The 14,290-nt window shown below is 46.9% G+C and overlaps 1 protein-coding gene across 4 annotated transcripts in view; it reads left to right on the top strand.

Annotated features, from left to right (window-relative positions):
• The first annotated feature begins 8,576 nt into the window (after positions 1 to 8,576).
• LOC146866435 (poly [ADP-ribose] polymerase tankyrase-1) overlaps positions 8,577 to 14,290 on the top strand; it is a 555,840-nt gene continuing 550,126 nt past the window's right edge. For 2 of the 4 annotated variants that reach the window (XM_085636499.1, XM_085636498.1), the window contains exon 1: positions 8,582 to 9,112. In XM_085636499.1, coding sequence (XP_085492625.1) covers positions 8,653 to 9,112 — 460 coding nt within the window. In that variant the 5' untranslated portion in view covers positions 8,582 to 8,652. Of the gene's footprint in view, positions 9,113 to 14,290 lie in introns of all 4 variants that reach the window. The other 2 variants (XM_085636500.1, XM_085636501.1) reach the window with 2 other exon arrangements.

Raw genomic sequence — 14,290 nt, 5'->3', positions numbered from 1 at the left:
ATGCCAGAAACCGGTCCTAGGAAGCTTTTTTTCCGGTCCAGGGAAGGCATGGCTTCGCAGTTCGGGCTGGACTCTTCCCATGAGGCACAGGGTCAGACTGATTTGCATATTGCCATGTCTGAACTGGGGTGGCAGAGTGGACTAAAGAACGGTGATGGGTCAAACCTGGATCTGTTGACTGGGTGTGAGTGTTTGATTGGTTCTGATGCTTCGTCCATCACCACCCCCTTTTATACAGCTTTGCTCGCCATAAGTTGGCAGGGTATGCTCAGACGTGAGTCCCTTGCTCACTGTGCCACTGGATTCAAGCAAGCCTGGCGGAAAACGGCTGAAATGCCAGAAACCGGTCATAGGAAGCTTTTTTCCGGTCCAGGGAAGGCATGGCTTGGCAGTTCGGGCTGGACTGTTCCCATGAGGCACAGGGTCAGACTGATTTGCATATGGCCATGTCTGAACTGGGGTGGCAGAGTGGGCTAAAGAATGGTGATGGGTCAAACCTGGATCTGTTGACTGGGTGTGAGTGTTTGATTGGTTCAGATGCTCCGTCCATCACCACCTCCTTTTGTACCGGTTTGGTCGCCATAAGTTGGCAGGGTATGCTCAGACGTGAGTCCCTTGCTCACTTTGCCACTGGATTCAAGCAAGCCTGGCTGAAGACGGCTGAAATGCCAGAAACCGGTCCTAGGAAGATTTGTTCCGGTCCAGGGAAAGCATGGCTTGGCAGTTTGGGCTGGACTGTTCCCATGAGGCACAGGGTCAGACTGATTTGCATATGGCCATATCTGAACTAGGGTGGCAGAGTGGGCTAAAGAACGGTGATGGGTCAAACCTGGATCTGTGGACTGGGTGTGAGTGTTTGATTGGTTCTGATGCTCCGTCCATCACCACCCCCTTTTGTACCGCAACCTGAGGTATAAACATTAGTCAGGGGAGGGGTGTTACCATGTGTAAGCTGCTCCAGTGTCACAAACTTGTGTTGGGGGTACAGATCTCCCACTTCCTCCACCCCGCTCTTTGTCAGGGTACACTGCACTAATTTGTCTTTTGCGGGTGGTCGCAGCAGACTGTGCAGGAGGGTAATTTCCAGGGATTCGCTTGCGGCTAATTCTGTGCCAGGCCCAGCAGGTTGTTACTGTAGTTTTTATGTCTTGTGGATTTGCTAGAAAGGTCAACTTGGAGCAGGGTTTTAAGTGGTGTATCCCTGCTTGGTCGCGCACACGATTTAAGTAAGGAAGTCTGGCATCAGGGTGATCCCAGTGTTGTGCATAGTGGCAATGTGCCACTAGATAATAAAGTTCCAAGCTTGGCATTTTTAGTCCTTCTTTGTCCTATGGCAATGTTAATATGTTCTAACTAATGCCGGTTTGTTTTCCAGCCCAGATTAGTTTAATCAAGGCGCAGCCAAGAGTATTATAGAAGGTCTTGGGGAATGGAATCGGAATATTCATAAACAGGTATTAAAAGCGGGGGAGCATAGCCATCTTAATAACGGCTCATCAACACCCCCTTTTGTACCGCTTTGTTCGCCATAAGTTGGCAGGGTATGCTCAGACGTGAGTCCCTTGCTCACTTTGCTACTGGATTCAAGCAAGCCTGGCTGAAGACGGCTGAAATGCCAGAAACCGGTCCTAGGAATCTTGTTTCCGGTCCAGGGAAGGCATGGCTTGGCAGTTCGGGCTGGACTGTTATCATGAGGCACAGGGTCAGACTGATTTGCATATGGCCATGTCTGAACTGGGGTGGCAGAGTGGGCTAAAGAACGGTGATGGGTCAAACCTTGATCTGTTGACTGGGTGTGAGTGTTTGATTGGTTCTGATGCTCCGTCCATCACCACCCCCTTTTGTACCGCTTTGTTCGCCATAAGTTGGCAGGGTATGCTCAGACGTGAGTCCCTTGCTCACTTTGCCACTGGATTCAAGCAAGCCTGGCTGAAGACGGCTGCAATGCCAGAAACCGGTCCTAGGAAGCTTTTTTCCGTTCCAGGGAAGGCATGGCTTGGCAGTTCGGGCTGGACTGTTCCCATGAGGCACAGGGTCAGACTGATTCGCATATGGCCATGTCTGAACTGGGGTGGCAGAGTGGGCTAAAGAACGGTGATGGGTCAAACCTGGATCTGTTGACTGGGTGTGAGTGTTTGATTGGTTCTGATGCTCCGTCCATCACCACCCCCTTTTGTACCGCTTTGTTCGCCATAAGTTGGCAGGGTATGCTCAGACATGAGCCCCTCGCTCACTTTGCCACTGGATTCAAGCATGCCTGGTTGTAGACGGCTGAAATGCCAGAAACCGGTCCTAGGAAGCTTTTTTCCGGTCCAGGGAAGGCATGGCTTGCTAGTTCCAGCTGGACTGTTCCCATGAGGCACAGGGTCAGACTGATTTGCATATGTCCATGTCTGAACTGGGGGGGCAGAGTGGGCTAAAGAACGGTGATGGGTCAAAACTGGATCTGTTGACTGGGTGTGAGTGTTTGATTGGTTCTGATGCTCCGTCCATCACCACCCTCTTTTGTACCGCTTTGTTCGCCATAAGTTGGCATGGTATGCTCAGACGTGAGTCCTTTGCTCACTTTGCCACTGGATTCAAGCAAGCCTGGCTGAAGACGGCTGAAATGCCAGAAACCGGTCCTAGGAATCTTTTTTCAGGTCCAGGGAAGGCATGGCTTGGCAGTTCCGGCTGGACTGTTCCCGTGATGCACAGGGTCAGACTGATTTGCATATGGCCATGTCTGAACTGGGGTGGCAGAGTGGGCTAAAGAACGGTGATGGGTCAAAACTGGATCTGTTGACTGGGTGTGAGTGTTTGATTGGTTCTGATGCTCCGTCCATCACCACCCTCTTTTGTACCGCTTTGTTCGCCATAAGTTGGCATGGTATGCTCAGACGTGAGTCCTTTGCTCACTTTGCCACTGGATTCAAGCAAGCCTGGCTGAAGACGGCTGAAATGCCAGAAACCAGTCCTAGGAAGCTTTTTTCCGGTCCAGGGAAGGCATGGCTTGGCAGTTCCGGCTGGACTGTTCCCATGGTGCACAGGGTCAGACTGATTTGCATATGGCCATGTCTGAACTGGGGGGGCAGAGTGGGCTAAAGAACGGGGATGGGTCAAACCTGGATCTGTTGACTGGGTGTGAGTGTTTGATTGGTTCTGGTGCTCCGTCCATCCCCACCCCCTTTTGTACCGCTTTGTTCGCCATAAGTTGGCAGGGTATGCTCAGACATGAGTCCCTTGCTCACTTTGCCACTGGATTCAAGCAAGCCTGGTTGAAGACGGCTGAAATGCCAGAAACCGGTCCTAGGAAGCTTTTTTCCGGTCCAGGGAAGGCATGGCTTGGCAGTTCCGGCTGGACTGTTCCCATGAGGCACAGGGTCAGACTGATTTGCATATGTCCATGTCTGAACTGGGGGGGCAGAGTGGGCTAAATAACGGTGATGGGTCAAACCTGGATCTGTTGACTGGGTGTGAGTGTTTGATTGGTTCTGGTGCTCCGTCCATCACCACCCCCTTTTGTACCGCTTTGTTTGCCATAAGTTGGCAGGGTATGCTCAGACGTGAGTCCCTTGCTCACTTTGCTACTGGATTCAAGCAAGCCTGGCTGAAGATGGCTGAAATGCCAGAAACCGGTCCTAGGAAGCTTTTTTCCGGTCCAGGGAAGGCATGGCTTGGCAGTTCGGGCTGGACTGTTCCCATGAGGCACAGGGTCAGACTGATTTGCATATGACCATGTCTGAACTGGCGTGGCAGAGTGGGCTAAAGAACGGTGATGGGTCAAACCTGGATCTGTTGACTGGGTGTGAGTGTTTGATTGGTTCTGATGCTCCGTCCATCACCACCCCCTTTTGTACCGCTTTGTTCGCCATAAGTTGGCAGGGTATGCTCAGACGTGAGTCCCTTGCTCACTTTGCCACTGGATTCAAGCAAGCCTGGCAGAAGACGGCTGAAATGCCAGAAACTGGTCGTAGGAAGCTTTTTTCCGGTCCAGGGAAGGCATGGCTTGGCAGTTCGGGCTGGACTGTTCCCATGAGGCACAGGGTTAGACTGATTTGCATATGGCTATGTCTGAACTGGGGTGGCAGAGTGGGCTAAAGAACGGTGATGGGTCAAACCTGGATTTGTTGACTGGGTGTGAGTGTTTGATTTGTTCTGATGCTCCGTCCATCACCACCCCCTTTTGTACCGCAACCTCAGGTATAAGCATTAGTCAGGGGAGGGGTGTTACCATGTGTAAGCTGCTCCAGTGTCGCAAACTTGTGTTGGGTGTACAAATCTCGCAGTTCCTCCACCCCGCTCTGTGTCAGGGTACACTGCACTAATTTGTCTGTTGCGGGTGGTCGCAGCAGACTGTGCAGGAGGGTAATTTCCAGGGAGTAGCTTGCGGCTAATTCTGTGCCAGGCCCAGCAGGTTGTTACTGTAGTTTTTATGTCTTGTGGATTTGCTAGAAAGGTCAACTTGGAGCAGGGTTTTAAGCGGTGTATTCCCTGCTTGGTCGCGCACACGATTTAAGTAAGGAAGTCTGGCATCAGGGTGATCCCAGTGTTGTGCATAGTGGCACTGTGCCACTAGATTATAAAGTTCCAAGTTTGGCATTTTTAGTCCTTCTTTGTCATATGGCAATGTTAATATGTTCTAACTAATGCCGGTTTGTTTTCCAGCCCAGATTAGTTTAATCAAGGCGCTGCCAAGAGTATTATAGAAAGTCTTGAGGAATGTAATCGGAATATTCATAAACAGGTATTAAAAGCGGGGGAGGATAGCCATCTTAATAATGGCTCATGCAGAGATAGTAGATCCATCAAGATCTTAAAGCTCTTGGGAGAAAAAAACATCTGCAGGATAGGCAGTTGTCTATGTCAGAACAGTCTCTCTATACCAACAAATTGTCCCCTTATTAGAAGTTGCGTTCCAACTATCCATGTCCAGCAGCACTTCATCCTCCCAAATGACAATTGCTAAAAACCACCAGGACCTGCTTTCTGCCCTGGCCCAATTTTTCTATACTAGCAACAGGACAAGGCCGAAATCCAAACCAAGGCACCCTTGGGTTAACCCACACTGTAAGGCAGCCAAGCATGACCTCCTCATTTCCATCAGAACGAATGATGGACCACGGTCAAGGAGGCTAGGGATCAGTATAGAAAAGCTGTAGCCGGAGCCAAAAAGAACTGGGAAAGCGATAAGCGGGAAGCAATAAAAGTAGCACTTGATAACCATGACATGAGAGCCTTCTGGAATCTAGTTAAGACAGGGAAAACCAAAGGCTAACAGGCCATAGCACCAAACGTGGGGGAAGAAGCCGGGAGAGCCCATTTTAAATCTTTATACTCTAGGTCATTAGAAGATGAAGGTATGGTAGAAACATCTTCCCCAGATGTGGAGCCTTTAAATCTAGACGTCCCACTCTGCACAATGAAGGAGATCACAGAGGCACTGGGTAAGCTCCTCCCAGCTAAAGCACCGGGGCTGGATAAGATCCCTGGGGATCTATTTCACTCCGAACCCACAGTCTGGGCTCCCTACCTCTGGTCACTATTCAATGCTATCCTACAAGGCATGGCGTTGCCCTCTACGTGGGCCGGGCCGAAATCGTCCCCATCTATAAGAAGGGTTCACCAATTAACCCAGCAAATTATCGCCCCATAAGCCTCTTGGATGTCACCCAAAAAATGTGTGCTTGTGTTCTCTTGGAGCGTTTACAAACCTGGATAGAAGAGAGCAATGTATTAACACCCCTTCAAGCAGGGTTTAGGGCTAAGATCTCTACCATTGATCAGATCTTTAGATTACAGCTTATCCACTGGAAAACTGTGGTCTGAGGGTGACAGCCTCTATCTCACATTCGTGGATCTTAAATATGCTTTTGACTTGGTGCAGCGAAATCAGCTGTGGGTTATACTCCTTGATTTGGGAGTTCCCAAATATCTGTGCCACCAGCTGAAATGTCTCCATCAAGACCATTATGCACGAATAAGAAACTGAAAAAATGGTGACCTGTCCGCCCCTTTCCCCGTCGAGAAAGGGGTGCGACAGGGATGTGTTCTGGCCCCGACACTCTTCTCCCTTTTTTTAAATGGCCTAATCAAAACCCTGCTGGACGGGAAAGACATTGATGCGCCGAGGTTGGCGAACCGCAAAATTCCAGCTCTAATGTTTGCTGATGATACGTTTCTACTCTCCAAATCTCCTATAGGCATACAGAGGTTGCTTGAGGTATTCCGCACCTTCTGGAAAAATCGAGGACTGAAAATGAATTTACAAAAAAACAAGTACATGGTTTTTAATGCCAACACTTTGAACTGTCCATTTCCCCGATTAGACGGCAGGCCCCTAGAGAGGGTGTCCATCTTTGACTACCTCGGGATCACACTAACCGAAAAGATGGAATGGGGGTCACAAATTAAGAAAGCTAGCCTCAAACTGACCCAGTCCTCGGGGGCATCATAAAAATCTACAAGAGTTGCAAGCAAAAAGTGATAGGCCCTGTGGCAGAAATATATAAGACCCAGGCTAGGGGAGCGCCATTGTATGGGGCAGAATTGTGGGGTTACTGCCTATCTACCTCCCTCACAATGACAGAAAATTCATTTCTTAGACAACTGTTGGGCCTCCCTATGAGCTCCCCACTAACACCGCTTAGGATGGATCTAGGGATTAGCCCTATAGCAGATGTAGTCTCCTCTAGACCTCTCCTATACTGGCGACGCCTTTGGAGTACACCCGAACTAGCCGAATACAGAGAGGAGCTGAAGGATGTTATGCGCATCCAAGGTGCAGGGAAACTCCCTTGGCTAGCCTATATTAGGAATACATGCCAGGCCTTAGGGAGGTCAAATATGTGGACAACCCCAGATGAGACGTGTCCAATAATCCCCAGAAGGTCACTTCTTGATTCCTACAGAGAATTTAAACTGGCCCTACTATGGCGGGGGTCTAAGCCCGGCTGTTTAACCTCCAGGTTCCTGGACTTTAAGCAGCAATACAGGATAGAAACGGCTTTTGACCACATCCAACTGCTTCTAGCCAAAAAACGTTATATCCAATTCAGACATGGGGCGCTTCCACTCCGAGCATTTACAAATAAATGGCAGGGAGCCCACACTCTAGACTGCCCTGGGTGCGACCGAGCTGAGGAAACTGAAATGCACGTCCTCTTCTTCTGCCCTGCCTATGGGAAGCCCAGGTCACGGTGGCTGTTACAACTGTGTAGAAATATGGGGATCAGACATTGCATAGAGGTGTACAGGCTTTTTAAGTACGAAACCGATTCACTTATTGTGTTTACCATCTCACGGTTTCTATACTCTATGTGGAGCACCCGCAGAGCTATCCTTAGGCAAACTCCCCTTGGAAATCCGTAGCTCCCTATTAATCTCTATATATATATGCTTTGCTAAGTCATGCAATAGATGAAACAATGCGGTTTGTACACACCTACAGTATGCTTATCCCCACTGCAAATTAATCTTCTTTGATGGCCTTCTAATCATATAATTTTATCTGTTTTAACTCTGACCCTTTTTAACACCTCCTATGAATATTTTTTAAACAAAGTCAAAATGCTTTTAGCATCCGATAGGCATTTTATCTATCAATGAATTAGCTTTTAGCCATAATATGTGCTATTTTATTTCACTTAGTAAACAATGCAGACACTACAAATCCTTTGTACATTCCACTTTATCAAGCTATAGATCCCCGTGTAGGGGGTCAATCTAAGAATATATTAAAAGCTTCTATAATTTGTAGTATTCTAATTTAAAACGCAGATATCATGTACATAGTTTTTATTATAATGATAAATTGTATTCTATTTATTTTCCTTTTTTTTCTTTTATGTACTTCAACGTATGCATTATTTTCTTTTTTTATCTGCTTTTATGGTCTGAATGATCGTAATAAAGCTTTTCTTGACTGACTGACAAAATAACTAACGTTTCATCTCATGCAGAGATAGTAGAACCATCAAGTTCTTAGAGCTCTTGTAAGGAAAAAATATCTGCAGGATAGGGAGTTGTCTATGTCAGAACAGTCTCTCGTTCCCTTCCCACAACAACAATCTATTTTTAGGACATTCGCCCAAGAGCTAGAACGAGGACCACGGAACAAACTTGCCAGCGGATTTATTTTAATTTTAGATAGTAATGCTCGAATCATTGTATTAAAATAGTGTACCTGAGTGATTCGTAATTATGTTCCGGCACCAGTTCAGAACAGATGTGTTATTTGTGAAGAGTTTTTAATGCTAGATTTTCAAAGTGCACGTCAGCAGAATATGAGTAAAAAAGGGCATTCAAAACCTAGCCATCTTAACGTCTAGTCGATATATATGAAAATATTTGCATTAGTACTTTCACCGACTATACTAAATCATCGTGCGGTCAGTCAAAACAAACAGCAAATGTATCCCACTCTTCGATGCCCGTCACATTCGCTGGAGGAAGGCGTGGCTTGGGGGGGAGTTTGAGGCTTGTTGTTCGTCCTTTTTTTCTGTCGCCGCATCGTTGTGTACATAACATCTAGTAGACAGAGAAAAAGTACTAGACTGCGCACTGCCCCGATTGGACAGCGGATGTGATGCTGTAGATTCACCCGTGTTCAGTGCTAGGCAGGAAGCGGTCACGGCTGCGTTGCCGCAGTGACAAGTGCTGGGCAGTGGGAAGATGGCGGCGTCTCGTCGCGCTCAGCATCAGCATCACCCGCCGCCCCCCGTTGTACCCCCAGCCGCCCCTGCTGTGCCGCCCTCCCCGCCGCGGAGCCCCAGCCTCTCCCCGCGCCGCGGCTTGGACGCAGAGCCCGAGGGGGAGGCCAGCGGAGCAGCGCCTAGCGCCGTCCTGGTTGGTGCTCCTTGCGGCCCTAGTCTCCCCGATCCCTCTCCTTTGGGGGTCGCCTCAGTTTCTTGCTCCTCTTCCAGCAGTAGCGGCAGTACCAGCGGCCCCTCCTCCGGCTCCAGTCCAGCGGATAGCCCCGCCGAGGCCGCTGGTGTATCCGGGGCCTTCCGAGAGCTCTTCGAAGCTTGCAGGAATGGGGATGTGTCCCGAGTTAAGCGACTGGTGGACACAAGCAACGTAAATGCCAAGGATATGGCTGGCAGGAAGAGCACCCCTCTGCACTTCGCAGCCGGTAAGAGAAAGGGAGATGCAAAAGGGAGATCCATTGACAGGACGGCTCAGCCATTGTGTCTCTTGTCTTATTTTTGGCATAAATAGCTTCACTTGCTCATTTATTTGTTATCTGTCGGTGTCTCTAGCCTATAGATGATAAAACCTATCAGTCTGTCCAACTGTTTAGATTTTATAATATACATACTCTGTGTCAACAATGAGATGGTGTTTTTCGTAGCTGTCACTTCTTTGTAGTGCATCATTTATGTGGCGTTAGCTACCCCTGTATGGGGTGCTGAAAAGCTTGCGGACATGGACAGCATGCTCCGCCCTATCGGGTGTTATTGTTGGAACTAGGTTATCTTTCTTTTGATCCTGTGTGGGAAATGTTTCCATGCCTTGTGTGATGAGCATCGGGGTGCTTTTATCGTGTTATGGGGAGCAGCGCTTAGTAGTGTGAGAGGGAGAGATGTTCTGTTCATGGTTTTCTAGTAGCTAGCAACTTTGAGCCGCTCTGCAGGTCCCTTTATGGTCTTTCTTCTGATCATATCCCACTTAGCTGGTTAGTGCACTTTGTTGTTAATTTCTAGATATTTTGTTTAACGTTTATAGTCCTGAGCCGGCAAAGATTGGAGGATCAAAAATGGTGGTGAAATCTGCTGGGATAGGCTTTGTTAATATCATCCCATATCTGATTGTAAGTGTGAGATGTCAAGAAGCAGTCACAGTATGAAACTTAAAGGAGAGTTAATATCCTGAGCAATAAGTGTCCAAAGTAATCAGAACAGTCCACATTGGTAGTTGCCACAGAATTCTTCTTCTGTTCTTTATTTTCATATGCCACAGATCAACATGGGTATGAATTCTAGCCAACACGTGTTTCGTCTATGTGGAGTAAACCACAGACTTCTTCAGGCCAAACTACAAAACAGCTTGGTAAGAATCGTGGTATATAGAATACTTGACTATACAGTATCCAAGTTTGGAACTCCATTGACGTCAGAAACTTTATTGGGTCTACTCTCCACCAGGATGGGATGTCTCGAAATGCAGAGAGGGTGTGGGTTCCGTGACTAAGAAACTGATCTAAAATTACCTCCTGCCTCAAAAGAAGATACATTTATTAAAATGGGGGTAAGGTTAAAAATGAAGAGAGAGAGAGACGTGTATAGGGAAGAGCTAGATATCCCTCACATCAATATGATCAACATGTTTCAGCCTACTTGTGCCCATACTTATCGATGGCTTTTGTCAGGACAGTGAAATTAATTGGATCCCTGTTCTGAGCCGGTAGTGACACTTTCTCCTGTCCGTATGCGTCACAGGTATATTTACTCTGTGCAGTTTAGGAGAATACACTGTCCTCCCCTGAAAATAGAAAAGAACAGTAAAACACATTCATTCTTTCCTACTGTCCTGAATGTCACCATTATGTGTAACTTGGTGTACCTGATTACTGAACAACTCATCCAAGATAAACATCACCATGTGTTTGTACGTGGCATATGCAGTGCCGATGCTAAAGGAGGAAATTAAACTCGGTATTTGTGGATGCTGACAATATGGCTATGTGTATGTTTGCTTCAATGGTATATATGTGATCAGTTATTTGCCACCATTAGCTCAGAGGCTTGGGTGGCTCATTTTAGTGCTTTATATCGCTCTGACTTGTCCCAAATAGATCCGGAGGCAATGGAGGAATTCCCAATTAACATTCGCTTCACACTGGAAAAGATCTTGGATTCCATTATGAAGTCCCCATCTTGGAAGTCCTCCGGGCTAGATGGGGTTCCTATGGAGATATATAAATCCATCCCAGAACTATAGGCCCAATTATTATGTAACAGTTTCAATGCCTTTTACCATCTCTGGCCTCCCCTGAATCGTAGCATATTGCTACCATCGTACATAATTTTTAAAAAGGGCGATTTGCAGTCCCCTAGTTATCACCCGATCTCCTTGTTGGGAGAGTGGTTTTGGAGTGCTCCTTGTCCTGGGTCTGGGAGGCGAACATGCTGTCAGAGGTGCTCTATGGGTTCAGGGAGGGGTTGAGCACCCTGGAGCAATGCTTAAATCTTCACTTGCTTATTAGCAAATATACCAGCGCAAAGCAAAACTCCCTTTGCCTAGCCTTCATGGACCTGTCGAGCACCTTCGACAGCGTGATAAGATCTAAACTGTGGACCTTGCTGGAGGGTATGGATTCAGGGCTCGTTCAATTTTTGCGGGTTCTGCATTTCGATCTTCCAGTGTCTGTAAGATTTGGCCCTGCTGGAGAACGCACTAGCAGCTTTCCGCTGGAGAAGGGTGTACGCCAAGTGTGTGTATTGACCCCTATACTATTTTTATTGTACATCAATTGTCTTGGGGATGTTTTATCTGACTGACCTGCAGATGTACGATATGTGGGCAAGACAAAAGTTCCAATGTTACTCTATGCGGATGACACCATTTTGCTTGGGAGAACACCTAAGAGCTTCAGTACCCTTTTCCAGGCATTTGCTAACTTCATGAATGCCTTGGGTTTAGCCACAAACCACATACAAATGTCACTATGTTTTGTGGCCCCAAATCCGTGACGACCAAGTATGTGTTTCTACAGGGACACCCTATTGCTCCCACACAGGACTTTTCCTACTTGGGTGTGGATTTTGATGCCACGGGTAACTGGGGCACATGCAGATATAAAACCTCACAATGGTTTTCCATTGCATCGGGCTATATTTACAACTTAACCTCACATATTGGTAAAAAACCTGTGGCTCCTCTCTTGGGGGTCTTTAGGAGCAAATGTTTACCCATCCTCACCTATGGGACTGGTATTTGGGCATTTTCTAAACCTACCACCCTTCGTATGGAAGAGAATAGGGTCCTGTGACACATCTTAGACATACCCCAGCCTGCGCCAATTAAAATGTCCACAAAGAGTTGGGGGTTGAATATGTTGAAGATAGTGTTGAACTGGCCCCCCTGTTAATATGGTGCCCAATATGGGCGAATATGTACACTGGTTTCAATAGGGAGGATCTCTGCGCTTGTGATGGAGGCCTGGCCATATCCTGGTTATGTTAAGCAGGAATTGTCTATCCTGGATACACCAAAACTTATTCCCTCTCATTATCAAGACTGACATTACCCGGGTTAAAAAAGCATTTCTTACCAGAAAAATACAGCTTAGAGATGTGGAGTAACTAGCCAAAACCTCAGTATGGGAGTATGAGCCTCTGCAGACCACCCCCAATCTGGAGCTATACCTGTCTTGGGTGGGTGCCTCCTAGGACAGAGTCCTTTTAATCCGATTCGGTATCATAAAGTGGCATTAGAGTTATCCCTTGGCTCCAATATGGTTTTAATCTGTTCTTGTGGTCGTGAGTCCTTGCCTCAGTTTGCTTCATTTTACTTTTTTGTATAAATTCTATTTGGTATTCTCAAATGTTTTCAATCAATTTGATTCAAGCTTGCGGTATTAGAAGATGCGCCAAGGCCTTGCTTTACTTGCAAGGATTAAACTCTCCTACACTTTGCATCTCTATTTGTTCCTTTTTAAAGGGTGATATTGCCAGGAGAAAACAAATGTTTTGACAGCCTGACCCTGCCAGTTTGATCTGTTCATTCGATGACCGCTGGGCATTGTGCCCATGAAAGGATTCTTTTAACTTGCTTGAGGGGGACTCTATGTTTTTATTGCTTTTTTTATTATTGATGTGATTATGAGGTGTTTTTGATAATGCTTTTTATGTTTGTAATGTGCTTTTGGAACGGCTATGTTTCATCTCCAAAATAAGTATTACATGATTTGATCTGAAGTAATCAATTCCTGCTGTTTCATTATGTAGGATATAAAGCAGATCTGACGTTGGCTGACCGTTAGTAAAAGTTGCCAGAGAAGCATGTGTTGTTTGTGCTGAACGTGCAAATTGTTTTCGACCAGGGCCGGACTGGCCGTAGCGGGCACCGGGCAATCCCCCGGTGCGCCGCACGGGTGGGGGCCGGTTTTGGGCCCCTGGGGGCCTTTTTTGTTACAGGGCCGTTTTTGCAGCATAGCTGCAAAATCGGCCCTGTAACAAAATCGGCCGAAAACCGTCCCTGGCAACGAGCTCAGCGGCACCCTCAACCCCGGGGGCCGGCCGACCACTTTGCCAGGGCCGGTTTTGGTTCCCAGTCCGGCCCTGTTTTCGACGTGCACAATCTTAATTGATGTATTACGTAGGGCATGGGCATGCTGTCATCGTAAATACCTGTATGTAAAATATGCATTGTTCCTAGGTTTATCTAATTTCGAAAAAGGGGAAACAGTATACAGTTTCCAAAGGAAGTTGAGTCTTTAATCATACTTCCTATTGGAATTTTGATCGAAAGTAGTAGATACCAATATAGTGTAAACAAAGTCTATCAGGCATTTTTGTAACATACTGGGCATTTAAGTACCTTTTTAAATTAGCGTCAGGGCCTCATGAGTTGCGGGGGGGGGGGGGCGGACTGGTTGCACTCCTTAACGAGCATTGGCATAGCAAATAGGTCTCGCCTTTGGGACCTTATAAGTGTTTAGTTATCCAGCACAATATCCTTGGTGCAACAACATCAAGTGTTGCATGGCTAAACACTTATAAGGTCCCAAAGGCGAGACATATTGGCTATGCCAATGCTTGTTTTGTTTACTTATAGTTTCATCGGTGTTTAAAATCCTATTGACTTTAAGAGTCAGCAGAAATTGCACATTTACTGCATAGGCTATCTGGATCTCTTTTATTAACAGGGAAAATACACTTCTTACTAGTAGCTAAAGGACTCTTTGAGGCGCGTGATATGCAGCAGCACTTGGCTGGCAGCGGACCGGCTCACTCTCTCCAGCCGCATAATTTGAGGAAGGGCGACGCCTTCAAAGGCAAACTAAGCTTCAGAAGGCAAGCCAGTACCGACCACTTGTTAAGCAGTAAAAATGTGCTTGTGGGATCAATAAAACAGGATCGACAAAAGTCGGCTGGGGACGTGTATGAATGCATGTATCTAAATCCTCCATTCTTGCAAAACAATTTATCACGCTACCAAGCTGCACCAGTATTTAGAAACAAACAAGTATAGGTGAAGCCAATAGGTCTTGCCTTTGGGCCTATTTCTTTTCTGAGGCTGAGCAGAATCGGCAATAGGCAAAATGTTTCCTTCACATGCTCTACAACAGTGCCAAAAACAAGAGGTA

Source organism: Triturus cristatus, chromosome 2_1 (assembly GCF_964204655.1).
Source record: "Triturus cristatus chromosome 2_1, aTriCri1.1, whole genome shotgun sequence".
In the NCBI taxonomy this organism is placed as follows: Eukaryota; Metazoa; Chordata; class Amphibia; order Caudata; family Salamandridae; genus Triturus; species Triturus cristatus.
The sequence above is the reverse complement of the archived record's forward strand: the minus strand, read 5'-3'. Positions and strand labels throughout refer to the sequence as shown.